Genomic DNA, 27,681 nt, shown 5'->3' on the forward strand with positions numbered 1-27,681 from the left:
AGAACGCACAGGACAGCAACCTGAGGAAGTGGGCAGGGAAGGCGGGGTTGGTGATTCAAGGAAGCAAGGCTCCAGGGACTTATTCTGGAGAAGTTTCTTGGAGAAGGGGAAAGAAAAAAAGCTCAGGGCAAGACCTCGCTGAGGGCTGAGGTGGGAATTGAGGGTTGAGAGGCCAGAGCCCAGAGCCACTAGCAGCCAGGGCCCTCTGAGTTATGCCTGCAGCACAGGCCTGTGGAGGGACCTTGAAGACCAACCCAAGACCTTGGCATTAGGCAGCTGACTTTGCATGGTAAGCATGGCCTCGGATGGCCCCCCTCATCTTGGTGTGTGCCCAGGGGAGAGACGAGCCCCGAAGCTGGCCCTGCAGGCCACCAGCAGCCGCTCCAGGGCTGACCCCAGTGGCGTCACAAGGAGTGACTCAAGCCCCAGCAGCAACAATGAGTGGGACTGACGTCAGGCTGGGGGCTCCTGACAGTGGCCGGCCTGGCTGTGCAGCCAGCACCCTATTTGCTGACCCTTCAGCCCAGGCCAGGCTATGGGGGTGAAGAGGACCAGCTGTCCTCTTCTGACATCTGCCCCCTGGGATCCTGGAAAGGGGCTCCTCCTCCCCCTACCCTCTCTGGGATGTCACTCCCAGTCCCCCCTCCCCCTCCATTGCAGAGGAAATGGCTGGGCGGACAAAAGAGAGCGAGAGAGCAGAAGAGAGCGTGAGAAAGAGGCGCCACCTCAGCCCCAACCTCATCAGGCAGCCCCTAGACCTGGACCAGGCCCCGGGATTGGGAGGGTAGAGGGGAGGGCATGTCTGCTGTCTATCTTCTGGAGGATCTGAGGATCTGTCCTTCTGTGTTGAGGAAAGGTTGTGTGTCTCTTTTTCTGGTAAAGTCTATATGTTTGTGTCTCTAGCCAGATTGGGGTGGAGGGTGGGGATTTATTTCTGTGAGTCTGTCCCATGGAGCAAGGGGTTGTCAGTCCTTCCTGCAAGGTCTGTGCATCTGTTCCTTTGGAAGACATGTGTTTATCTGTTGTTCTTTGGAGGAAAATAGCCTGTGTGACTGCCCTTGCAAAAGGCGAGGGCTGTTTATCTACCTCCTGGTATTTTTCTGGTATTTTTCTGCTCCTGGTATCTTATCAGGTAGGGGGGCACCTCTGTATCTATTCTGATGATATCCTAGTTGTCTGAGACCCTGAAATGGGATCCAGTTTTCCTGCTCGGCCACCCCCAAGAGTCTGGGCTCTCTGGGTGAGGGCCCCTTCCCACTGGTGTGCCTGGGCCAGGCGGGCAGTGACAGTCAGCACCCCGCCTGTCTGGCTTGCAGCTGGGCACTGCTCCCTGCTAACGCAGCATGTACCAGGACAGGGCCCCCCACGCATTCCCCTCCCCAGCCCAGCTGCCACCTCTAGCCCCCACAGCCACACCGGGCCTGATTTATGGTCCTGAGGAGGGGCTGGGCAGTGCCAGCTGCTGGGTCAGACCTTAAGGAGAGCTCAAGTGGCCCCAGGACGGGGCGGGGGGCAGGTTATCAGGGCCCAACAGGAGGTGAGGGGAAGCCAGAGTGGTGGGGAGGATGAGCCCAGCGCAGTCCTGGGAGTGGGGGGTGGGAGGCAGAAGCCAAGGCCGGAGACTTCAGGGGCCCATACCCTCAGCCAGCTCTGAGTCTGGCCAGGGACCCTGGAATGTGCCTCCTGCCCTCAGCATGTCCCTGGCTTGTATGGGGAAGGAGATATTGGGGGATGGAGGGAACTTTTCCTTGGCCCTGCTTTAACTCCTTCCTATTAAGAGGTTTCAAACAAAATCCCAGTAGCCTGCCTTGGCCTTAACCAGATAGCACCCCCAGCCTGGGGCTGAGGAAGGGCCTGGATGGGAACCCGAGACTGGAGTAGGGGTGGAGGCAGAGGTTTTGGACAGGCGCTGTAGCCAGGGCCAGGCCCTGGCTGCTCTGGGGAGGATGGAGGAGCTGCGGGCTGAGGCTCTGGGGCCCCAAGGCCAGGCCTGGGCAGGGCTGGGAGTGGGGTGGACAGAGGGCCTCTTCCGTTCAGCGTTATCCTCTGAGGGGGCCCAGTAGCCTGGGGTCTCTGCTGCAGTCAGGGGCTTGGGATGGGAGCAGGGGCTGGGGCTTCTCCAGATTTCCAACATGAAACCCACAGCTCTCACATGACTGTGGCTCAATCAGGACGCGGTTATGACATGCCCAGCACAACTGCCTCATGGCCGCTGACAGTCCAGTGGCCACACAGCCCCTCCCAGCTCTGAGGGCCTCCCTCACGTTCTGCAGGGGCTGCTTCCAGGACGTGGCTGCCACACAGCTGAGCATGCCAGTGGTCTTCAGAAGCTTCTCAGCCTCCTCAAGGCTAACCTTCACCATCTCCCTCCATAATCAAATCCCGGTAGCCAGAGCCCAGGGGTGGGGCAGCTTCCTCCACCCCAGCCCCTGGGAAGGGCCATCAGGCACAGACCCCTGGGGTGTGGCGCTCCCACTCGGACCCCAGACCCCAGAGCCACTTCCCCCCACCCCCACCGTGTCAGAATAGCACCTCGGGGCTGGGGAGGGGGCCAGGCCCTCTGGGCACAGGGCCCAGCGTGGGTGGGGTCGGGGGGAGACAGGGAGGCAGGCTTCCTGGGTCTCCGTGTGTGAGGACAAACAGCAGGCTTTGAGGCCTCGGAAAATCCCGCCCGGGATTCCAGGCCCAGCCGGCGTCACTGCCCTTTGACTATTGTCCCTGTCGGAAATGGGCCCAGCCCCCGGCTAGCTGGGACAGAGTGGCCATTGTGAGGCCCCACCAAGCTCAATGCCCCCTTGTTCGCCCTCTGGGCCCCTAGCAAGACTTGGAGGCCAGTTCTTCCAGTTGCTCCCTGGAAAGAAAGGGCCTGCCTCCAGGCTCCTGAGCACGGGTAGGGCAGGGTGGGGCAGGGCGGGGCTGGAGGAGTCAGCTTCCCACCCTGTGTGTACCCCAATCGCCAGAGTCCTGGGAAGGAACTGAAGGCCCACCATCAAGGAGCTGCTTTTATTTGTGAGATCTTGAACAGGGAGACCTAGGGGTTAAGTCTCAGATTGACCCAGCTCAGCTACTTACAAGCTAAGTGACCTTGGGAAAGTCATCTCTTTTCTCAGAAATGAATTCTCCTCTTTTGTAAGAGCAATAGCCAATATTTATTGGGTGCTTACAGTGTGCCAGGCACCGTTTGAAGCACTGTGTATGTATTCGCTCATTTAATCATTATAGCAACTTTACGAAATGGGTACAAGTATTTTCCCCATTTATGGATGAATACACTGAGGCACAGAAAGGTTGAGTAACTTGCTCCAAACTCCACAGCTAGTAAGTGCTGGGGCCAAGACTGAAAGCCAGGCAGTCTGGCTGCAGAGTTCTTGCTCTTTCCATTCTACTGCGTTGATTGCCTGTAAGGTGGGGATAACCACACCTTCCTCAAAGGGTCTAAGTGAGGGCTAGAAGTAAGGTGGGAAAGGAGCCTGGCCTGTGCAGGGATAGGATACACGGCAGTGATTATCATCACTCTGGGTCTAAGGTTCTCAGTTGCCCCCACCTCGTTCCCAGTCCCTCGCCCCTTCCTAAGTATCTCACTAGTCCTTTTGCCTCCCCTCAGGGGTCTGCGTGTGCCCCACATCTGTCTGGACTAGAGGGAGGAATATAGAGGGGCCCAAAGGGGAGAGGGACAGCAAGCTGTGCTTCTAACAGGGACACTGCCACCACACTCACCTCCTCAGTGAACAGATGAGGAAACCGAGACTTAGCAAGGAATAGGCCTTCGTAGAGAGCAGCCTGGAGTTGGAGGCAGAACTGAGAACAGAACCAGGTCTCCTGGCTCCCCTCTCCAAGGCGCCTTGCCCAGCCCCTTGCCAGGTGCAGGTGCTGGTGACAATGGCCCACTCAGGGGATGGCCACAGCACTGCCGAGGGTGGCAGTTATAGTGTGCTGGAGCCCCCACCCCACACGTGGACCCCACGGAAGGCCTGAGGCCCTAAGAACCCAAGTGAGGGCATGTGGTTGGGGGCTCCTCAGGGAGCCTGCAGTCTGTTGCAGGAGCCTTAGGGAAGGCAGGCTTTTAGGGACAATCCAGAATGCCCTTGCTTCTCCCCTGCTCCCAAGCAGAGCCCTAATTTTTTCAGTCCCCATCCAGTGGGAGCTGTCCCTCATGCAGCCAGTTCCCAAGAGGGGCCCCGGACCGAGGGTGTGAGGAGCATTACCTTGAGAGCCTCTGCTCTGTCCCTGAGACGGGTCAGGCCGGGCACCGAGGGTAGTGAAAAGGGCCAAACGCTGCATGGCAGCCAGCTGCCTTGGACCTTAGGTTGGGGTTGATCTAGGCTCATGTTTTTCCAAAGGGTGTCCCCCAGACCACCTGCATCAGAATCACCTGGGTGCCTGCTAAAAATAGATTCACAGGCCCCACCCCCCAAATCTGAGTCACTGAGGGGTGGGCCTGGGGATCTGCATTTTAAGTCAGCTGCCTAAGCCAACTAATGAGCCTGGGTGTTACGAGAACCTGCACTGAGGCACCTGGGCACAGGCAGGGGTCTCAGAACAAACTTCTTGCCAAGAGGACAAGGGTCACCAGCTCCTTGGATCCTGATGCTGGGGGTGGTGAAGAGGTGGGGAGGAATGTTGAGAATGGGACAGTAAAAAAAAATCTTATACTGAATTCCAAGAACTCCTCCCATTTTTGGCTTACTTATCCCCAGCCCTGTGCTAAACTCTACACAAGCACACTCCTCTAATCCTAACAGCTCTATGAGGTCGGGTCTATTCCTCTTCCTGTTTTACTGCCATGAAAATCAAGGATCAGAGTCATGGAATAATTTGCCCAGGTTAGGAACGAGTAAGTGACCACTTGAGAGCGGAAGCCAGGTCTTTTCCCAGAGCTGTGCTCTTAATCCCTTGGTCTCCTGCCTCTACCACGGGCACCATAAATGAGCCAGGCAAGTTTACTGGGCGCTTTCTGCGTGTCAGAAACCATTTTAAGTGCTTTACATAGCAACCTGGGGAAGTGGGTGTCATTGTTACCCCCTTTTTACAAACGAGTAAACTGAGATCTGTTAGCTCAGTTTGGTAAAATCCAAGATTTATCCTGAGCCACCCATCTCTACCACTTATATAATACAGGTGAGCCTGCAGCACAGGGAGACAGGGTGTCAGAGAGAGACAGAATCCCAGATTCAGCTACATGTCTATTTTTTATTCAATATATTAAATATATTAATCAGAAAAGTCACATACTATAAATCCAGGAAAGTACACAAATATAAATGTCAGAATCTGTCATTTGTCTTCCTAGAGTGACAGTTTATGTACATGTGGAAGGAGGGTGGGAAGAGAGAGCAAGTAGAAGGAGGCTGGAGAAGGCTTGCCCAGGCTGGTGGGGGACCCCATCCCTTCCTCAACCTCCTCCTTCCTGTATTTACAGCAGCATTTGGCTTATTTACAGCATGGAGGTGTGTGTTAAAAACAGTTTATCTTACAAAAACATGAAGGCCAAGGCTGGGCTGGGGGGAAAGGGCGGGGAGTAAGACAAAAGTGGGGGTCACCCCCATGAATGCATTCCCCTCCCCCAGGGTTTGAGCTCCCTGCCAACCTCCCAGAGCAAGTGAGGGTGTCAGTCAGTCTGTAGTTCAAGCCCTGGCAAGGAGGTGCTTTGACGGTCCGTGGGCCATGGGCTGAAGGCACGTGGGGTGGTGAATGAGAGTGCATCTGCACATGCACGCATGCGTGCTCCTGGGCTGGGGTCAGAAGGGTAGCGTGTCCATAAAGATCTTGTCGACGATGGGCGGAGGGGGCACCAGGTCCTCCAGCTTGAGGTAGAAGATACGCTGCAGGCCCTGGGTGCACAGGGTCCGCAGCTCGGGCAGCTTGCCCAGCAGGCGGGATAGGCAGCTGGCTGGCTGGGGCTCACCTGCCACGGCCGAGACGTGCTCCTTCAGGCAGCTGGCGATGCGGTTCTGCAGCTCCTCCACCCGCCGTGGCTCCTGCAGCCCATGCCGGTCTGCGAACAGGGTGCAGGATTCACCACGCAGCTAGGGACCAGACCCCCCCAAGACCCAGCCTCCCCAAAGTCTCTAAAACCCCTGCCACTGGCCATTATTCACACTTCCTGGAACTTTGCAAAAGCACATTCACACTGGAGCCCATTTTCAAGCCTCACCAGGAGTCCAAGAGGCCAGTAACACTCATCATCCTCATGTTCCAAGTCACAAAGTGAGGCCCAGAGAGGTTAGTGACTGGTCCAGGGTCATAGGTTTTCTGGCTGGGCCAGTGGGTTTTCTTCAGACTGTTCTGAGAAGCCCCAGAAGTCAGCACCACTCCCTCTGTAGCCCAGAGCACCTCTGGTTTTGCTTTATATAGTTGGGTCCCATGTGGAAATTAAGGGGGAAAAAGGGGGTAGGGAAGAGCAAGGTCTGGCCCTTTAAAAAACAATAAGAGATGTCTGAAAACCCCTTCACTTAACACCAGAGTCCATCCTGCATAATTACATTTATATGAAGTAATAAAAGGCCCAGCTAATCTACACCATTAGAAGTCAGGAGAGGGTACCCTGGGGGGAGATGATGACTGGCAGGAACAGTTTGGGGGCCCTGGTCATATGTTTTTTTAATCAGGGGCTAGTTACACAAGTGTATTTAGTTAGCAAACACTTCACATTTGTGCACTTCTGTGCATGCATAAAAACAAAAACCCTAGGCCACATAGACAACACCTACATAGTCTGCACCTTCGGTAGTCTGGGATCTGCTTGGGCGCTGGGAGTCAGGTGCGGCTAAGCCTGAATCCCTGCTTTGCTGCCTACCAGCTGTGTTGCTGTGAGCGAGTGCCTGCCCCTCTGTGACCCTTGTCATCCTCACTTCACAAGTGGGGAAGAGCATGGAGCTATGCAAGGGCCCAGAAAGTGCTGGATGCCAGCCCACCCAAGCCCCCGCAGCTCCCTGGGCAAGTACCCTCCCGAGGACCAATGGGTTCTCCCATCCCCTCTCCTGTGGACCCAGCTTGATGCTGGTCACTCACCGGTGATGAGGACAAGAGCAGAGAGACAGGCGAAGGCAGGGACATCGACAACCAAGCTGTGCAGGGACCGCGAGAAGGCCAGGATGCTGTCAATCCAGTCGCCAAAGCCGCGGGTGCACTGCAGCCGGTGCAGCACCAGGCCCGAGCAGAAGATGAGCTTCCCCTCACCAGGCTTAGACCTGGAGGGTGGTGGCACAGACAGCGGTCAGGGTGTCTCAAGGGCAGGGGCAGCAGGGGAAAGGACCAGGCAGACGGCAGGCAGCTCACCGGTAGGCCAGGCGGAGGATGAAGAGCTCTAGGAAGGCAGATTCCAGCAGCAGGTCCTGGTCACCTGGCGACAGCTCAGCAAATCCAGGGATCTTCTCGGCCCACTTGCGGATCACCTCCAGCGAGCCCGAGAGCAGGTCGTAGAACTGCTGTACGTCCCCAGCATCCTCTTTCCCAAAGCGGGGCAGCACCAGCTCCTGGAACTAGGAGGGGGGTCCAGTGGGGTCAGTAATCCACGCATGAGCCCATGCCAGGGCCACCACGTATTATCATGCCATGCACTTGGATACCAGATCACAAGAGTGAGACTGGAACTGAAATCTGGCAGCTTCAGCTGCTGGAAGGGCATGTTTTTCTAATTGGCCACCTTAGGGGGTACATTTTTCCATTCGGTCAGCCCAGCGCAGGTGCCTTTTTTTCTTCAATCTGTCGAACTGGAGGGGCACCTTTTCTAATGTGCCCAGTGGCGGTGAATGTGCTGGCAGCAACTTTCCCCTGAATAGGGTGGGGTGGGGCGAGGCAGGGCCTCACCTTGGAGTAGTCCAGTCTGGCAGCGCTGGGCCCTGAGTCCAGGTGTGCCCGGACTAGGGAGGTGAGGAGACTGGCAGGGGTGGCATCTGGGGGCTGCTTGGGTTTCGAAGGGAGCCGGCCTCGCCGCCCCTTCAGACTGTCTGTCCGGACAACTGCAGAGAAATGGGCGGGGGTGAGGAAGGGAGGAAGGCACCCAGATGCTCTTACCTAAACTGTGTGCACCACTGGTGGACAGCACCCCTCTCGGCCCCAAGGACCTTGAGCCCCTGAGCCCCAGGGGACCCTACAGGGACCTCCTTCCCCCTTCCTCAAATGCCAGGGAGATAGAAGCTGCCTCCCATTCTCAGGCTCAGGGGAACGAGACTGGGGCAGAAATATGGTTCAGACATGCCCTTCCCTGGGGCCCAAAAGGGCAGAGGTCTAGGGGACTCTGCCAGGCCCCCCACCCGCTCCGGCACGCTTCTGTCCTGCTGGGCCCCATCCACAGCCACCCACCTTCCTTCACCATGCCCACAGCCAGGCACTTCTGGAAGCGGCAGAACTGGCAGCGGTTTCGCCGCCTCTTGTCCACAGGGCAGTCCTTGTTGGCCAGGCAGATGTACTTGGCGTTTTTCTGCACTGTGCGCTGGGGGGAGGGGGCAACACGGAACAGGCTGTCAGAGGGTGGGGTGGGGAGGGGGGAGGCCCAGGGAAGGGGACCGTCCAGATCCTGCTGCCATCACAGACAAAAGCGCTCTCTGTTCACAGCTATTTTCCTAACATTTGGGTGGCAGGGGAGGGACAGATGGAGGGATGGGGGGGGAGAAAGTCTTAGGGGTATGGGGGTAGGTTTCTGCCTCACAAGGAGGACCCCAAGACATAAAATTAAGGACTAGGGGTCCCCAGCCATCCTGACACCTGTGCTTTTCAACGTGCATGGGTCCACCCACCCCTTCTTTGGGGCAGACAAGAGAAGGCTGCAGAGGGGCTGGGGGTGGGGACGGGAAGCTAAGCAGGCACCCAGCGCTGGGACAAACACACAGCCTGTTCCTCTGTCCACCCCCAGCCCTCAAGCACCAAGTCCCCTTCCCAGATCCTTTCATCTCATGCCAGGAACATGAGTGCCTGGGGCCTCCCTTCCCACTAGGACCTTGAGGTGGGGAGGACGGGCAGAGGAAAACCAGAGGCTGGCCATTAGAACCTCCCTTTCTGGATAACCCGGGGCCTGCACCCTCTGCCCATATCCCTCTCCTTCCTCCATCTCTCTGCAGTCCCAGTGGTGCTCGAGTGCCCTGGTAAATGAGAGGCGTCAGCTCCCTGACATCTATGGGCTCCCAGGAAGAAGCCCACCTGGCAAGCCAGCCCCCTTCCCACAGGCAGGGCTATTTGAGAGGGGAACCCAAGGTGACCACCACAGACCCCCGTGGGAAGAGAGACCAGCCTCTCCCCACTTCCTACACAGAGTCCCACCAAGGATCATCCCATACCTTGAAAAAGCCCTTGCAACCCTCACAGGTGCGGACGCCGTAATGCTGGCATGAAGCGTTGTCTCCACACACGGCACAGCGGCCCTCACTCCCACCTGGAGCCCCACTCCGGGCCTTGGCTGGGGTCACAGGTGCATCCAGCATCCCCGAGCTTTCAAGGTGTGGGGAAGTGGGCGCCAGGCCTGGAAAAGCTGTTGGCATGGAATAGCCCTCACACTCCCCCAGCTGGTGGGTGGCCTGCGAGGGGAACAGCTTCAGGGGGCTTTGAGCCACGCTGGAGCTGGGGCCGGTGGGGGGGCTGAAGGAGAAGAAGGCGGGGGGCTGAGGAGGCCCAGAGGCCTTCGGCAGCTGCTCTGTCCATGCCCGCAGGCCTTCATAAGTCTGGCTGGGGGAAAAGTGGCTGAATGAGCCATCCCAGGGGGAGAGCTGGGGTGGCTGGAAGCTGGGCGTGGATGGGGACGGGGCCGAGCAGGGACTTCCATAGTAGTCAGAGCCGCTGGAGGACAGGGTCTCATCCAGTGGACCGCTCAGGGTGCCTGGGTAGCAGCCGTACACCTGGAAGTCCTCAAACTTGAAGGACGCAGAGGCAGGGGAAGTGGCTGAGGATGAGGACGTGGAGGAGGCCGAGGAGGACGATGAGGAGCAGGGCTGGGCTGTTCCCGGCAGCTGGTAGAGGAAGGTGTCAAACTCTCCTGTGTAGCCGTCCATGAAGGTACTGAAGCTGGGCAGCGCCGTGGGGGCAGTGGGCGCCGCCTCGGGGCTGGCCAGGTCCATGGTGGGCTTGCTGAGCTCAGGAGTCAGGGGGTCGCTGGCCAGGGGGTCATGGGGTCCTGGGCTCGGTGCTGGTGTCCCATACTGGGCTTGGATACAGGGCATCTCTGGAAGGAAGGAGACGCAAGGGCGGAGAGGAGAGGAGTCAGTGGGAGAAGCCTGATCTCAAAGAGGCAGCCAGGTGGCAGGAATCCCAGACTAGAGATGGGACACCAAGGCGTGAGGGTCATAAGCCACCACAGAGCCCAGGATTCCTGACTCTGGCCAGAGCATCATCTCAACCTACATGCCACAAAGCCACTGGGCAGTGGCCCGGCAAGAGTGGGCTCAGTCAGAAGGCCAGCCACACCCCAGCCAGCCTGGGAACCCTGGAGAAAGGCATCCAGCCAGCAGTTCTCTGCTGGAACAGGGGAAAGCTGTGTTCCTCCAGCCCCCTGCCCCTCCCCCACCAGGGAAGGAGTGGGCGGGGGCTGGGAGAAGGGTGGATGGGAGAAGCAGCCAGGCAGGACCTTAACCCAGTCACCAGGACTAGACAGTTTCTTCAACGAGACAATTCCTGGGAATATTTCCAGGTATACCCCAGCCCTCTGCAAAACTTCTCCCCCCACAGAGCCTGAGAAGGCGGCCATCCTAGAAATGGAAGAGGAGCTGGGAGTGAAGGCCCAGAGCTGACCCCTCCCTAAGAAAGCAGACTTAAGAAACAACGCAGCTGCCCTGAGCCCGTCCCCTACCCCCATCCTGCACACCAAGCAAAGGCTGCAGATCCCACATGCACCCCTGTCCTGCCATCTGGGGCTGGGCACCCACTCTGCATTGCCTGGGATGATCCCATAAGCAAATAGAAAGGGGAGCCCAGGTCTCCTCACCAAGTCCCCAGCTCCCCAAGGGACCAGGTAACCTGGCTGCAGAACTTTAAAGGCCATATGCTGGAGGGAGGAGGGCGGGGGGCAAGAGGGAAGACAGAACAGCCCCCTGGACCTTCAGGAGAAGGAACAGTCCCTACGAGGAGTTTCCCTGCTAGCCCAAAGCACTTCTCCTGGTTATTTTTACAAGACAACTCTCTGAGTCCAGCCGAGAACCTAAGGGCGATGCTTATGCAGGAAGAAGGAGCCTAGTGCTGGGGGAAGGGAAGACATCCTGCCCCTTCCTGGGTCTTTCCATTAAAACAGTGCCCTGAAAAATCCAGAGCTCAGGCGAATGGGGTGCACACCTCCAACGCTGAGGCATCTGGAAGAATAGGGAAATCATTCAGTTCACAGAGACCAGTCAAAAAAATTAGTCAAAGAAGGACAGTCTCCCTCCTCACCTCCCTGCCTGGGGTCTGCATAAATCTGGCCCCACAGTCAGCAAGGGGAGCTGGATTAGAAACCAAGCTGGAACAGAGAGTATCATGAACAAAGGGGAGCCAGGGATGGGGGCAATAGCTGTCACCATTCCCTGGCCAAGTGCCCAGGGAGTTCTCTGGTCCTTGCTCCTCTCCCACCTCCATGGGCCCTGTATGGGGTTAAGGGGCAGCTCCACCCCCGGCCTGACACTCATACCACAGACCCTCAGAGCTCTCACCCCACCTGCCCGGTGGCACCGTCCACAAGCACACAGCCCTGGGCACCTGCCCGAGATAAGGGCGGCCATGTCTCCTTGCACTAGGACAGCCTGGGCAGGGATGGGTTGGGGGCGGAGGAGGAAAGGCAGCAGCCATGCAGGGCTGGGCGTGCCAGCCTTATTCAAATCCTGTTTCTCCACTTGGACGTCCCACATCCGGATCAACCCCCACCAACCTGTGCCACCGCCCCCCCCCCACCAGCTTCCAGACAGTACAGGTACTAAACACCACAAGACAGCACCTACATCCAGCCCCATGGGGGTGGGGTGGGGGAAGCAGTCCCACAGGGAGGAGGAAGAGGCGGAGTTGAAGGAAGGAGTGGGGAGAATCCGGCTTCAGGCAGGTCCTGGCAGCAGTGTGGCTTGCACCTGTTATGAGAACCAGCCTCAGGCTGCACCCTACCTGCAAGATCCTACAGGGACTACTTGGGGGAGGGCAGTCAGGTGATCACCATGAGGAGCTGGTGGGGTGGAGTGGGGTATCCTCCAGGTAGCTCCACACCAGAGGCTCCAACATTGACAACTCCTATCGGGATCCCCAAGGATAAGAGTTTACACACACACACACACACACACACACACACACACACACACACACACACACGGGGGAGCCAAGCCACAGCTAAAACAACCCCCTCCCCGCCAGTGCTTCCAAGAGAGACCCTTCCTTGACCCTAAGAAGACTCACTTTTTCCAATACACAAGCAAGCACCCCTCCACAGTTCAGCCACTAACCCTAGCCATTTGCTTTGGTAATCCAGAGATCTCCTAAAACAGCCCAGACAGAAAGTAACTTCAGGGTGGGGATCCCTACAAACTAAGCTACAGCCTCTAAAGTGTTAAGAAAGCAACCAGGAACATGGTGTGTGTGTGGGGAGGGGGGGGCTGCCAGGCTGGGAGGAAAAAGACCCTTTTGGAAATTCAAGCTTGGTTGGAGTCAGATAGATCCCCGCATCACGGAAGCTCACCGTGCCTCTTCAAACCCCAGGAATGGAGACACCCCCCTTCCCCGACAGCACCCATGTCCAGAGCACCGTGTGCCGACTTGGGCACCCTGAAAGACTGAACTAAGGCCAGCCGCCTGCTGGACAAGTCCTCCCTCCAGGCGCCAATCCCAACTCCTGTGACTTTCACCTTGCACAGACGCTCCCCCACCCCACCCCCGTCCTTCGGCGCCCATCAGAGCTCTGGCCCGACCTGGGTCCTTATCCCACTCCAATCGCTACCTCCAACCTCAGAGCTGCAGGGTACCCCCACCCTCTGGCACGCAGACCCTACCACATCCTTTCTGCCCGCGCGTACACCCTATCTGCTGCATGCAATTCCCCCAGAAAACCAAAACACAGAGATCCGCTCAGTTGCACGCTCCCCGCGGTGGCACCTACCCAGCCGGCTCAGACTCCCCCTGTCCGGGACCAGCGCCCCGAGTCGCAGCCTGGTCCCGAACGCGCTCCCGCAGTCCCTCCGCGTACTCCCCCAAGTTTCGCAGCCTCCGCCACTGGGGCTCCCCGGACCGTCCGGACCCTCCTCTTAAGGGCTCCGTGACGCACGGGGAGGGGCGGGGGCGCCACTGACGCACACGGCCCGGCGAGCTTTGGCCATACAAGGGCGCGGGGGGCGGCGCGGTTCCGGCGGGAGGCGGACAGGGGGAGGCGCGGGGACGGGGAGCCCGAGGGGGCGGGGCGAAGGGGGGCCTGGAATGTCTGCGCGCGTGACGCACGCGGGGTTCCATTGACGCAGGGAGCGCGGAGGGTTTGATCTATAAATAGTCCTCTCGCGCCCGCCGCGCCGGCTAAAAATAGCAGTTCCCAGACTCGCGAGGCTCTCCCCCCACCCGAACCCAGGACCCGGTCGGGGCCCCCCAGGTCCAGATGAACAGGCCGCGAGGGCCAGGGCTGGAGAAGAGGGCGCGTTAGAGCTGCGACCGCGGGGCTTCCCCCGACGAGGATCTCCTCACCCTCCGGCTGCCCTCTGGGCCCCGCCCCGCCTGTGCACCCTCCCAACCCCTCCTCGGAGGCCTGGGCTGTCGCACCCTGCGGCCGCCGGACGGCCAGGGCAGGCCTCGGGCTGGGGCGGGCAGCTCAGGGACACTCCTCGGGGAACCTGCATCCCCACCTCAGCCCGAGGTGCAGCTTGTGCACTTGACCGGGTTCCTCAGCAGTCTCAGGCACAGACATAGCCCCGCTTACTTCCTCTCCCCCAAATTCCCAGGCAAAGTCCTCGGCAGATGTCCCTTCCCCAGGGCACAGGTTTGCCAGGCCCAAGCTCGGCTCAATAGGCTCTGCTCCTCAGGCTAAGCTAAACTTCATTTCTTCCCAGGGTGAGTGAACCCTAAATGGGAAATTACCAAACTTCAGAACCGGTGGAGCCTGAGAAATCTTTTCAAACTTAGACCAACTCCATTTTATAAGCAAACGGGTTCAGAGAAACGATGGCACTTGCTTAAGATCACACAGGAGGAACCCAAGGCCACTGGCTGTTTCTAGGGGATCTTTTCAAGCCCTCCTACCATTACCACCACAACCACCATGATCAGGGAGCACCCGCACTCCCATCTCACCCCACCTCTGCACCTGCGGAGGGGGCAGTTCTGACCTGTTATAACCAGCCCCATGGAGCAGGAGTGGGCCTGCCAGGGCTGGATAAGGGTACAGACCAGGCTGCACCCACTTAGAGCTTTCCCTGGTCCGGATGTCACCACTCCACTCCATCTCACCCCAAGCCTGGAAAGCCCTGGCCCACTAGAGAAGAGAGGAAGGAAGAAGGGAGCCCCCCACCCCACTGCGCTCCCCACCTTCTCTCCTGTTAAGAGTTTCTGCTTCCACTGAGCCTGCACCCACCAGACCCACTCTCACCTCATCTCATCCTACAGCACCTCCCTCGGGCCTGGAGACACTTCCTGCTCATTCCCACCCTCACCACCCAGCAAAGGTTTCCTACATCCATGTCTCCAGCCCCCACTTCTACCCACTCAAGGGCCCCCAAGCACCTCAAACTTCATTCCAGACAGAACTTGTCATCTCCCCACCCCACCCCTGCCCAACACTGCATCTCGGCTCCTCATGTCCCATATGCAACTTTTCCTTTTGTCCTAAAATTCTTTCTTGAGACATCTCTTGGAGCCTACTTCAGGCCACAGACCATGCCTCCCGGGTGCCCGAGAGCAGCAGACCAACTCGATAGGCCCAATGACCTCACCTCCTCCTCACCATGCCCGTTAAGGAGCACCCCTTTAGTGGATGCACCCCCTTAGTGGAAGACATTATGTTGAATGAAATAAGCCAGACACAAAAAGACAAATATTGTATGATCTCACTAATATGAGCAAAATATAATGAGCAACCTCCTGCAGTTAACATCTAGAATATAGGTTACCAGAAGGCAGAACAAGGGCAGAGAACGGGGAGCTCATGCTTAATTTGTGCAGAATTTTTAATAAGGTTGATTGTAAATGTTTGGAAATTGATAGAGGTGATGGTAGCACATTATTAATTGTAATTAACAGTGCTGAATCGTGTATGTGTGTGTGTGTGTGTGTGATAGTAATTGAAAGGGGAAGTTTAGGGTCGTGCATGTCCCTAGAAGGAAAGCTAGAGGATGAAATATGTGACTGTATGGCGTAGTGAATGCTGTTGTGGATGACAAAGGTGGTTAATAGTACAAATGTAAGAATGTTCTTCCATGAACTAGAAAAAATGTACATCACTATTACAAGGTGATAATAATAGGGTGGTATATGATGTATGTATGTGTATATGTAATATATGTAATATAATATTCTTCCATCAATTGTAACAAAGGTAACACACCAAAGCTAAGTGTCAATAAAAGGGGGCATAGTAGGCACGGGGTTTTTCTTTTTGGATCAATGAAAATGTTCTCAAATTGATTGTGGTGATGAAAGTACAATTCTGTGATTATACTGAGCCACTGATTGTACATGTTGGATGGATTGTATGGTATAGGAATAAAACTGCTTTAAAAAAAAAAGAAGTCCCCCTTACCCAGCCTGTCCCCTCTTTTTAACTCCACACTGTCCACCACAGGCAAAGCATGCAATAACAGTTTCATTAAGTAATCGAAAATGCCATAGCTCCCTGACCTCAGCATAAAATCTCAACATGGACCAGTCTTCAGAGAGCTCTGGGTTTTCTGAAACCATCTTCCAAGGACCCTTCAAGGTCACCTGTGTGAGGGTGAAGCATAGGCAGGGCAGTGTGAAGGGGACCCACCCAGGATCCCCACCCCACTTCAGCTACAGTTTGGTTTTTTCTTTTTCAAATTCTCCCGTTTTGCAGATTAGGAACCAAGGGTTCCAAGAGGAGCTGTCCCTTGCTTGGGAGCACACAGCAAGTATGTGCTGGGCAAGGCTGACTCCAGCAGAGTCATGGGCTGGCTTCCCACCTAGCCCCACCCCAGCAGGGCCTTCCCTCCAAAAAATGATTTTAATAAGGCAGCAAAACAATCTTAGGCAGGCCCACTTTCTTCCCTCCATGCAATGTCCCCAACAAAAACGAGCATATTCTCTGTTGCTTGTGCAGACTGTGCTCAGGCCAGGACTCTTGAGAGTTGAGTCAGGCTTGAGCCCTAGCATCTCCCTCCTTTCCCCACCACCTCCCTATTGTAAGAAGTAGCACACACCCTCCTGTGGGCTAGGAGCACCCATGAGCCCCAGGGAGCTCAAGTGTGTGAGGAGCTGCCCAGGTTCTGAATCTCAGCCTCCAGCCCAGCCAGGCCCCTCCTTCCCAGGCCATCACAGAATGTAAAGGCTTCCATCTCCCTGCCCTAAACCAGAGGGAGGGTGCGGCAACTGCAGCTGCCACTTGGCCATGTTCCCGGAGGTAGGGATACTGGGGGGATCTAAACATATCATGCTTTGAAAATATTAAGTCCCCAGGAGAAAGAGGCAGAGCCGACTGTGGAAACACAGCTGGAGCCTCCCATTCAGGCCCTGGTGTGGAGCACCTGGCCCAAGATAGAGGGGAGAGAGGGGAGGGCAGCCTGAGGTTCCCAGGGGGCATGGAGTCCAGCTAACTCTGGGGGACAGCATCATTCGCACAGACTTTTTGGGAGGCCTAGAACATAAGCTGGTCCCAGGCTGGATGGAAACCCTCAATGGACCTCAAGTCCAGCCTTTGAGAGCAAGGTCAGAAGGAACCACCATTGGGTAGGTGGGGGGAGGGCAGGAAAGATGAGAGAGCTGATGCCTCCATATAAGAACCTTGGGGTACACCTTCCCACCACCCACTTTTGCACATACTGTTCCACCCACTGGGCACACTGTTCCCCTTCCTCCCTTCTACTCTAATCCTACTAATCCTACCAGACTTCAACTCAAATGCCACCCTCTGAGGCCAGCCCAGCTCTTAGGAGCAAGCTCCTTCTCACTCGGGGTGGGTGGTGAAGAGTGGGAGGATAGGGGTGTAGGGCAGGAACTAACCAGTCAAGTGTCAGCCCTGGGGCCAGGATGCTTCACATAGATCCTTCCACTTAGCCCTCTCCCCAAACACTTCCAAGTTTGGAATCACCATCCGCATTTTATAAACGAGGAAATGGAGGGAGGTTCAGAGGGGTACTCAAAGTTGGGTTCCCTAACTCCCAGTTCTGTGCAGGACCCACTGCCCTCAACTCTGAACTCCAGAAGCTGTGGCTTGAGTTCTTGCAAGTGTGTCACAAAAAGATATACACACCCACCCACCCACCCCACCCCCGACACACACAGCCTGTAAAATGAAAATAGTGGTGCCTAAGAAGGGGTCTTTGTTGGGACTAGCACTGTTCTCATTCCCGATCCGAGTATGTTCACTCTGGAAATTTCAGCGAGCTACACTCCTAAGATATTACATCTATGATGTCTGCACTTTTCTGTATGTACGTTATACTTCAAAAAAAGTTTACTTAAAAAATAGCCACACCTAGATGAGAGACACATATTCTGTTTTCTGAACCGTTTGCCAGGCCTTTTCCCCTCCTAATCAAATCTTACGGGGTCAGATACCCTACACCAGTGTGTGAACTCCATGAGGGTAAGGTGCTGTCTCCCTCACCTGGAGTGGGTGCCCCCCAACAAGTAGCCTAGGACAGGATCAAAATGGGCACCAGTGTCCACCATCATTCCCCAGCTTAGAGGGTGGGTGTGGAGCTGGGTAAATGGGGGATGGGGGAAGTTGAATTGCACAGCCTCTTTCCCACACTCTCCCCCCATCACCACCTTGGGCTCCACTGGCTCCCACCCCTGCTGAGCGGAGGGCAGGAACCTGCCCTACTTTCACCAAGACTATCCCCACCCACAGGCCTCCACGCCCTTCCCATGGGGTGGGCAGAGGGATGGAGCCGCTGAGAAGCAGCCCTGGGAGGTTCCCCTCCTCAGCCCCGGAGCCTATCCCCAGCCCTGACCCAGCCACTTCCTCTTCCTGCCCTGTCAGTGGGTAGGGGGATTTATGCTGTGGGCAGGGAAACACTGCCTGCTGCCCCGGGGGGCTTCCCATGGGCAGCTCTGGGAACTGGGGTGAAGGGTCAGACCCAGGCCTCTGCCTCTGATTTCCTGGCCCTTGCCCCGTCCCTGCCGTGACCACAGATGTCCTAACCTCCACACACACACACAAACAGGCACTCAAGGACACTGTCAGGTCAGCCACTGACCCCTGCCCCAACTCTCAGCAAGGGGCAAAACATGGAGAAGCCATCAGGGGCATCCTTGGTCAGGAGCCAGCAGGCCTGGTGTGGGAGCGGGGCCAGTCCCTTGCCGTTCTCACCACTGTTTCCTCATCTGCCCAATGCAGACAACATCACAAGGCCCAGTGCTGTGAGAACTCAAGGCACTAACAGAAGGGAGAGGCTCGAGGGCCGGACAGAGCACCGTCTGGAGGCCTGGACTTGGGGGACTCTCAGCAGAATCCTGGGTTTGACAGAGGGGTTGGGAAGGGAGACACCAGGGTCCTTAGCTCGCCTGGGGAGCCAGCAGTCCCCTTCTGTAAGAACTAGAGACGAACAATAACCCCATCCCCACCTCTCCCCCTCCAGGACTAAGGGACAGGAAATGAGAATGTGCTCAGAGATGCGGCTCCACCCAGCACCAGGAAAATTCTTTATGAAGCAAGTGCCCAATTAACATAGGGAGAAAGTTGGTAAATTAAGGAAGTCAGGCCTCTCTCCATAGAGGCCACCTTCAGGACAGTGACTGCTCTACCCCACCCTTCCAGGCCAGAAGAAATGAACTAAAATACAGCATAAAAGACTAAGACAAGACTTCAAGAAGAACATCCAGAGCCAGAAAACATAGACAAGATCAGGGAGGTCCTTTGGGAAAGGTCAGCCCAAGCCTCATTTGCACTCTCCCCAAATCTCCCTCCATGCCCCTCTTAGTGTGCTCAGCTCCTGGCCTGGCCCCTCGCCTCACCCCGCCCCACCCCCTGCCTTGGAGGGCCTCCACCACCCTGCAGAACACTCACCAAATTCCCTTACCCCTGCCCAAGGCCTCCACCCAGCCTCTACGGGCAAAATTTCAAATTCCAAAATAAAACCCTCTGATAACGAGCTCCAGCCGGAAAGACTGATGCACTTTCCTATTGTTAAAGTATTTTTAGTCATAGGCTCTGGATTCATTTAGGGACTCACGTTCAGAAAGGGAAAAAATTTTTTTGAGAACTGAAAAGGAGAGCACAAGAGCCTCCCACGTAAGAGCTGCTGCATATTCCATGTCGGGACGAAGCCCCTGGCCCTGCTCCCAGGGAGCGTGTTTGTGGCAAGGCCGCTGGCAGACTAGTCAGACCTCTCTCCAGCCCTGCTTCTCAGGCACCAAAAGCAACTGAGGAGCCGGGCAAGGAGAGTGGGGAAGGGTCTGAGAGCCCCAGTGCGGCCCCCTAGCGTCTAGACCAGCTGGGGGACTCAGAGACCCTACTCAGAGACCAGCCCTGAGTACCCTGATGGACACTAAACTCACTTCAGTGTCCCTCCGCTGCCGAGCAGACCAGGGCCTTGCCAGGCAGTCACTGGGAGAGGAGGGAGACCCTGCTGGAAATCTCTGAGGAAGGAGATGGATGGCATCCCCTGTCTATTTCCATGTCTCCAGCTCTCAGTCACAGAGTGTTCCCAAGTCCATCTCCACCTCCTGACTGAGGTCAAGCCTTCTTACTTTCATTCCTTAGAGCAGTCTGCCACCCTTACTCCATCTTCATCCCTGTCCCCTCAAGGTTTGGCAGAGCTGTCAAAATGGAAAAAATCCCAACAGCCCAGCTCCTGTGCCTCAGTTTCCCCATTCCAAGACTCACCAGCCTTCTCCTCACAATTTGACCTTCAGAGATCCTGGGCAACCACACGAAGGGGGAATCCTGGCGTTGGTTGGGGGCCCTTCCTGGTGGAGTCCTGTGGAGAGAGACGTGACTGCCTTCCCCAGCTGCCCCGCACAGCTGAGCAGGCTCTGGACCTGGAGCTCTCCCCAAACCAGTGTGTCCTCCTCTGTTTATATAGCAGAAACCAGAGCCGGCCTCTGGGGATGGGGGGAGCTGCCTTGGGGCCCTCTTGGCCAGGGCCTAACTTTGGCCCAGGTCAGCAAGAGCTCAAAATAGTCAGCTGACAGGAGCCCCGGTGTGAGCGTGACCCTGGGCCCATGCCCAGGCCTGGCAGACAGGTGCTCACGTCACAAGACCCATGGCTCAAGCACTCCTGGGGCCTCGGCTAGCAGCCCCTTGGGGTGGCCTTGGCAGCGTACCAGGCATGGGAGTTCCATCCAAGCACCACCATCACCCAGACAACAGGGTAAACACAAGGAATTCTGCCCACTCAGTGCTGCTGTGTAGTCCGAGGGAAGGCCGGGAGCTCTGGGAAGCTGGGTCAGGGCTGGGGGCAGAGGTGGGGGCCAGTGGAGGGAAAGTTTCTGGCCACTGCTGTCATCCTCCCTCACGTGCTCCCCAAGGCCAGATCTCTGGCTGACCAGGGACACCTGTCTCTCCCACTGACAGTAATTCCTCTCCCCACCCCGGCCTGAGGTTGGTGGCGCTGAGCCTGCTGCCAGCCAGAGGCCAGGTGCACACCCAGCCCAGCCCCTGGAACTGGAGGCCCCACTTCCCAGGGCTTCCCTCCTGCCATCCAGGCTCAGCCTGGACACCCCATCTTCCTCCCCCTGCACCCTGAACACCAAGTTCACATGAGGCCACAGTGTTTAGGGGGCCGGGGCGGGGGAAGATACTGAGCCAGCTCCTGCTTCATCTGGAGAGCTGACTTCATCAAGTCCTGAGGGTTCTGTTGCTCCGGGATGCTTTCTCAGTTCAGGGGAAGGAGGAAGGGGGTCATGGGGTCCCTGTCCAGAGTCCCTGTCCCTGGGCCAGGTTGAATTCCCAGCTCCCTCAGTGTGGCGGCCAGGACCTGGTGCCTTTAGCCCCATCGCAGTATCTCAGATCCCCAGGAAAACAGCTGGTAGACAGAGCAAACCCACCCTCCACTCCTCACCCTCAGACCAGCTTGTGCCTTCTCTGGAAGCACCCTCAGACAATAAAGGTGTGTCCTCTACCACTAGCTCAGGACCCCACACTGGCCCAGAAACCCAGGAGACCTGGATTCTAGGCTTGGCTCTGCACAGATGCCCTGTAGGACCTTGAAAAGTCCCTTCTCCCCTCTGTAATTCAGTTTCTTCATCCCTAAGAGGAGGGGGTGAGCTAGACAGCCAAGGATCCCTCTGGCCACGGCCACAAGTCTGGGTTTTCCCTCTCGAGGATACTGGATGAATAATGGAGGGTCTGTCCTGCCCTTTGTCAGCAGATGTGATCTACCAAGATGCCCCCATCCATTAGGCCACCTCCCCATACCACAGCCTCCGCAGGCCCTACAGGCCTGCCATAGTGGGGAGGGGACACAGTCACCACCTTTTCTGGGGAAGGGGTCTCAGCATTCTCTTCATGCACTCCCTCTGGAGCAGTGTCTACACCCTGGAAACAGGCCAATGCCCTCCTCCCCTCTCCCACCCAGTTCTGCCCCACTACACTCCCAGCCCAAACCCTAGCTCCCCATCCCATCAGCTTCTTGGAACCACGCCCGAGCTACGTGCTGCTAGTGCTGCTATGCTGGGGGCAACTTTCAGGCTCCTCCCCAACCCCCAGCCTGTGGCACCTGGCCTCAGAGTCGTCTGGCCTATACTGCTGAGAAAATCAGGCTTCCCCCTTCCCCGCCCCCGTGTCACTCCCACCACCTCCCACCACCGAAGAAATCAGATCTCCTGAGGCTGAGCAGCACCTTGCCTGTCACCTCTGCAGGGCTTCCCCTCCACCCCCCAAACCACATCCACCTCAGGCAGCTCCACACCCACGCCTGCCCCCCAACCCCATCTGCTTGGGGGACCCAGGGGTGTAAAAAGGGCAACAGCAGAGCACTTACCACCCTCAGTGCACCGACAGGCCTTGGCCAACACTCAAACTATACCTTCAGCCTTCAGGGCCTGGCAGATGGAACCAGGACACCAGGGAGGAGCCGGGGCTGGCCTCTGTGCATGGCGGAGCCCTACGAGAGGAGAGTCAGCGTGACAGAGGAGAACCCAACCAGCCAGCAGGGGCATCCCTGGAGACAGCCCAGCCAGGAAGCACAGGAGTGGGTACCCAAGGACCTCCCTGGGCTGAGTGTCAGAGGCTGGGGGCACAGGTCCTGGAAAACAGTTCCTGAGGATCTGAGGTGTGGCCACAAGCTGCTGATGGCATCTGGGGTATCTCAGAGCCATAGAGACACTGGGCAGCACCCAGCCCCTCAGCCTCATACCCCACACCTAGGTGGGGGGTGTCTCAGCCCCGTGATGTGCACAAAAGGGCGGAGAAGAGGGAGGCAATGTGAGGACAGACAGGGACACACCCCTGTCTCCTTAAGGGGCTCCAGCCTGGCCCCCGAAGCCTCAGGGACCTCCAAAGGGCCCGGCTCCATGCCCCTATCTCCAGGCAGCCCAGTCTTCTAACCAGAGGCAAGGAGGACCCCCAGGAGTCCTCTGTGATGGACTCCAGTCCCCACATGGGAAGGCCCAACTGAGAGCAGAGTGGTTAAGAGCCCAGAAGCTGGATCCCTGCCTGGCCTGAATTCGAATCCTGACTCCATCCCTTGTAATCTTGGGCAAATTATATAACCCGTCTGTGTCTCAGATTCCTCACTGGTAAAAATGACAATCACAGAACTGTCATCACTCTTAAAGTGAGTTAATATGTATAAAAGAGTTAGAATGCAAACAGACAAAGGTACCCAGTGTTCTTTTTTACTTCAATTGCTCTTTTTCACTCTAATTATTATTCTTGTTATTTTTGTGTGTGTGCTAATGAAGGTGTCAAGGATTGATTTGGGTGATGAATGTACCACTATGTAATGGAACTGTAAACAATCGAAAGTACGATTTGTTTTGTATGACTGCGTGGTATGTGAATATATCTCAATAAAATGAAGATTAAAAAAAAAAAAAGAGTTAGAATGGTCCTGAGTACACACGTGTGCTATATAAATATCAGTATAAATTAAATGAGAACACACAAAAGCTATACCCCCAGACCCTGGTTCCTACTGCCAGCCACTCCTGGGCGCCTGGCCTCTCCACCACAGAGGAAGCCAACTGTGTGCCCACCCCCCACCCAGTCTCTTCAGCTCGCCCACCAACCCCACAGGTGCCATGTCTCCTCTCCCATCTTCCCACCCCCATTTAATCCTCTTCTCTCCCAACTGGGGCCAGAGTGAAGGCAGGATCAGCCCAGGCTCAGCCCTCATTGTCATCAGGCTGCCCTTCAGGACGAGACGAGGTTTGGGACAAGGGATGTAGGGGTTTCCATGATGGGAGGTAGAGGGAGCAAGCACAGGCAGGTGATGGACTTCCTCCCCCTCCCAACCTCTGCCCCAGGGTCCACAGGCCAAGGGGAGGGGACTCTTCCCCTCACAGAGATCCCGGCACCTCCCATGTCTCCGTGGGTATAATGGGGGGGGGGGCGGGCAGAGTAAAGGCCACCAGGGAGGAGAGAGGGAAGAGCAGTCTGGAACATCTAGAGGGCTTCCAACCCCAAACAGAAAGCAAAATCAGGCTTCAGACATGCCCCAGCCCACGGGCTGTGCCTCCTTCCCAGAATGACAGTGTCATTCTCCCATATCCCAGTCAGGCCCTATGGGTTCCCTCAACCTTCCCTTTCCTCCCTGCCTGCCCGCAGCTGGAGAGGAAGGCAGCAGGTTGGGAAGGGCCGGACCCAAATGAGAGCTCAGGTCTCCCTCATCTGCGTCTGAGAACAGTGCCTAGAAAGTGATCCGTAAGCTCTTAACACAGCTTTCTGATGCCATCTCCTGCCCCACGTCAAAATTCCCTTCCCAGTGGAAAATCCAAGAAAAGCAAACTACTCTGCCCTGGAAAGTTATAATGGGGGAGAGGCACAGAATGAACCAAGGTCAGTTACAATCGACCCTGCAGAGGGTAAATCGAGGGCTGCAGGAGGAGAAAGTGACGCCCCCCCCCCCAAATGGGTGAGAGTCCCCCCATCACCTTATCTCCTCTCTGCTCACTGTGCTCCAGTCACATGGGCTTGCTTTTCTGCCTCAGGGCCTTTGCGCTGGCTCTTCCCTCTGCCCAGAAAGCCACTGCCCCAATGTCTCCATGGCTGGCTCCTTCTCATCCATCAGGTTTCCATTCCCATTTCACCATCTTAAAAAGCCTCACCTCCCACCCCAGTAACCTATTTTTGTTTTGCCCCTAGGACTAATGTTCATTTGTTCACTTGTTTATCATCAGTCTCCCCAAGTAGAATATAAGTAAGGGCCTTGTCTGTCTCAATTACCGTGGAGTCTTCAGTCTCTAAAAGAAGGCTCAACACTAATGGGTGCTCAGTCAGTATTAGTGTAAATGGGGCAGGACCCACACACACCTGCACCGGAGCTGGGCTGGGAAGAGTCGGCCAGCCCCCTGCAAAGAGGTGGGAAGGGCATTCCCACTAAGGAACCTCCTTGTACACAGCTCCCAAAGGTGCCCTGTCCATTTTGGGGGCAGATCAGAGGGTTCCTCCCTATGTTGAGTCACAGCCCCAATTCCAAAGCGCCCAGCCCTACATCCCAGCTCTGCCTGCTGCAAGGGCCCACCCAGAACCTCCTTTGTCTTTTTCCTATCAAGAACTTATTCGAGTCTTTTCTTATCTAAACTCCCCCCTAACACCAGGGCAGACCTTCTGCAGCTCTGGTGGACCCCTGGGCACAATCTCTGCATTGGTCAATGACCCCACCCAGAAATGACAATATTATTAATATGAGCAACTATAATAGCAGCTAATTTCATTGAATACCACGTGCTAGATACATTGCTAAGCACTGTATATGCATTTTCTCATTTCAGTCTCATAATTCTGAGGAATGGATTATTATACACATTTTACCAATGAGGAAACTAAGACACAGAAATGTTAAGCAACTTGCCTGAGGTCACACAGCTAGGAATTGGTAAAGCTGGGATTAGAACCCAGGGAGCCCGACCCAGGGGGCCCAGGGCCAGGTACTGCCCCTGCCACACCACCAGTATGTCCAGTAGAGGCCTCAGGTGGCACAGAGCAATATGACAGTGCCCACCCACAGAGCAAGTGGAAACTCGGGGCCTGGGGTGCTGAGCAACTGAACCAGACTTCCCATTGGGCCTGAACTTCTGAACTGATTTTCTGAACTCCTGCCCAGGCCCTAATATTTAGCATCAGTTACATTCATCTTGTTGGTTTTGGCCCATTCTCCTGCCGGCTCGCCATAATTCAGAATCTTGATTTTATCATACTGTACACTTGTCATTCCTCTCAGCTCTGGGTCATACAAAAAAGTCAGCTGGCTTCTCTGAAGTCTTCCCCCAAGTCACTGATCTAAACGATCACTGTGGCCACCACTAAAGCCCTGTCCAGGCTGCTATCAGTTCCCTAATCCATCAGCACCCTTTGTGTATAATTGATGTGAATCTACCCATCCCTGCCCAGCCTTCATTTTCCCAACATGCCAGTAATACTAGCCCCCAAACCCAGATTAATACTCCACTGTCAACAAGACATACACCTCTGCAACATTTCTCTATGTCCATCAGGCCACCCATCAAAAGCGTAGGGGTAAAAGGGGGATTTGATGAAGTCAAGGAACGTTGCCTTTGCCTCAACACACTGCATCCTATGCCTAGAGGTGCCGCTCGGCCCCAAGTACAGGGCCACTGTCAGGAGGGAAGCTGCAGCCGCAGAAAATATGCGGCCCAGGGAGACACCGGGCTTGAGTCAGAATCCCACCTTCGCTCCTGACTCTCTGAGACCCTCTCCAGGCTCGGTTTCCTGACTCACTCCCGCCAAAGGGCTGCCCGGGGCAATTCCTGTCCCTCCGGGCTCGGCCTCCTGGCAGCCGAGCTCCCTACCTCCTGGAACCCGTTCCCCACAGCCGGCGGGGAAATGGAAGGAATTTCTCCGGCCTGGCCATCTCCAGCACCCGTCGTGAGCCAAACCCCACCCTTGGCGGGCTGGGGAAAGAACGCATTGGCCGTCGCACTTGGGGGCTGACTCTGAGCCAGCAAGTTCCACTGGGAATCCAGTCCCCCCACCTCCACCCCCCGCCCCAAGTTCCCGGTTTCCAAACAGGACTCCCAGCATGGCCCCGAGCCCACCCCAGAGCATCCGCATAGACCCCCTCTCTCGGCTACCACCTTATCCCTTCTTCCAGCTGCCCCCCTCACCTTGCCGGGCGAGCTCCGTTCGCCTCTCCACCCCCGCTTTCCGGGGTCTCGCACCAGCCTGCGGGGAGCGGCTCTGCACTGCAGGGGCACCCATGCCGGGAGGCCGGGGGTCGCGCGCGCCACGCTGGGGTCCCCACCAGTTCCGCCGCCGCCGCTTTGCGCTCCTGCAACCGCGCCGCCGCCGCTTGGTGCCCCCCGCCCCCGGGAAGCCCCCCGCCCCGCAGGTTCCGGCCGCAGCCGCGCCCCCCGCCCCCGCAGCCCGCGGCCGCCCGCGCCGCAGTCCCAGCCTCGGCGCGCCTCCCCCGGCGGGCGGGCGGGGACCGTGACGCGCGCCCATTGACGTCTCCGGAATCCCGGCGGCGGCGGCCGACGCAGCCTCATCAATGGGGCTAAAAATAGAGGCGCCCGGAATAGCCGCGAGCGCCCCGCCCCGCGGCACCCCACCCCCCCCCCGCCCCCAGCACAGACACAGCACACACTGTTACATAACCCGGCTCGCTGCGGCCCGGGCGCGGGGTAGGGGAGGCTGTTTTTCAAGTGAGGGTTCTGAGACCTTGCTAACGTCTCCCGAGGCAGCTGAACCCCGAACCCGCGAATAAATAAAGTTACCCAGATAAACTTACCCGGGGCTTCCCCTGAAGGAGCGGTGGAAAAAGTGAGTCTCAGAGAGGCCCTGCGACGGCCCAAAGTCACACAGCAAATTGGTGGGCTTGAGAGGACAGGACCCCAACCTCTGAGCCCTGGGCACACCCACCCACATCTCTTAGCCTGCCTGCCACCCCAAGGGCAAGGAAGCCAGCTAGCGGGGCGCCCCGCTTCTAGACAGGAAGGCAGCTAGAGAAAGAGGGGTCTTCTGAGAGGGTGAAATTTCCCCTGAAGAGAAGCAATCGCCGGCGCGCGAATCCGGGCAAGGGCAGGGCCCAGGCGTGGAGTCACTGATCTGGCTTCTCCGATACTACTTTTAAGTAGAGCATCAATCACTTAACCTCTCTGAGCCTCAGTTTCCTTACCCTTAAAATGGGGATGATCATATTATCCACCTTTTCTGGTTACTGGGAGAACTGAACAGCTGCGGGGATGCCTTTTACGTGGTAGGTGCTCAGGGTTAGCTACTCTCTCCTGTTCTCCCCTAGGAGTCTGATTTCCCCAATCAACAGGAGTGATTAATGCAGGAAGTACACAGAGAACCCTGCCAGAAGGGCTGGGAAGCCCACCTCCTCTGGACATGGTCTCCAGGCTCAGGTTTGCCCAGGCAGAACCCTCCTGGGAGTGGAGGTGCTTGGAAGGTTTCTGTCTGCCACCTGACTGGGGCACTCTGGAAATGGGAGAGCTGTCTTGTCCTGAGCAAAGCCTTTTCCC

The 27,681-nt window shown here is 56.8% G+C and overlaps 1 protein-coding gene across 5 annotated transcripts; it reads right to left on the minus strand.

Annotated features, from left to right (window-relative positions):
• Positions 1-5,170: 5,170 nt before the first annotated feature.
• On the minus strand, positions 5,171-26,444 carry NR4A1 (nuclear receptor subfamily 4 group A member 1). Of its 5 annotated transcripts, XM_037846853.1 has the most exons (9): positions 26,323-26,444; positions 22,017-22,139; positions 19,919-20,012; positions 9,276-10,153; positions 8,305-8,434; positions 7,810-7,961; positions 7,279-7,481; positions 7,012-7,190; positions 5,171-5,995 (listed from the first exon to the last, which is right to left on the minus strand). In XM_037846853.1, exons 4-9 carry the CDS (start codon positions 10,149-10,151, stop codon positions 5,739-5,741), a joined length of 1,797 nt encoding a protein of 598 aa, XP_037702781.1. In that variant the 5' UTR covers positions 10,152-10,153; positions 19,919-20,012; positions 22,017-22,139; positions 26,323-26,444; the 3' UTR covers positions 5,171-5,738. The 5 variants fall into 5 exon arrangements, 4 of the variants coding, with proteins under 4 accessions (XP_037702781.1, XP_037702782.1, XP_037702780.1 ...); XR_005218446.1 differs by lacking the exons at positions 19,919-20,012; positions 22,017-22,139; positions 26,323-26,444 and adding exons at positions 6,155-6,413; positions 13,034-13,167 and having other exon boundaries at positions 5,855-5,995; XM_037846854.1 differs by lacking the exons at positions 22,017-22,139; positions 26,323-26,444 and having other exon boundaries at positions 19,919-20,056.
• Between the last annotated feature and the right edge of the window lie 1,237 nt (positions 26,445-27,681).

Source organism: Choloepus didactylus, chromosome 8 (genome assembly GCF_015220235.1).
Source record: "Choloepus didactylus isolate mChoDid1 chromosome 8, mChoDid1.pri, whole genome shotgun sequence".
Taxonomy (NCBI): Eukaryota; Metazoa; Chordata; class Mammalia; order Pilosa; family Megalonychidae; genus Choloepus; species Choloepus didactylus.

Bases quoted from the DNA above. Each gene is read 5' to 3' on its own strand.
- NR4A1 (XM_037846853.1), bottom strand. From the start codon at position 10,151: ATGCCCTGTATCCAAGCCCAGTATGGGACACCAGCACCGAGCCCAGGA. The intron at 7,482-7,809 runs GTGAGGCCCTGC...CCCCCCTCCTAG, and splicing joins CCAGACTGGACTACTCCAAG to TTCCAGGAGCTGGTGCTGCC. The intron at 5,996-7,011 runs GTGAGTGACCAG...CCCTGTTCGCAG, and splicing joins TGCTCTTGTCCTCATCACCG to ACCGGCATGGGCTGCAGGAG.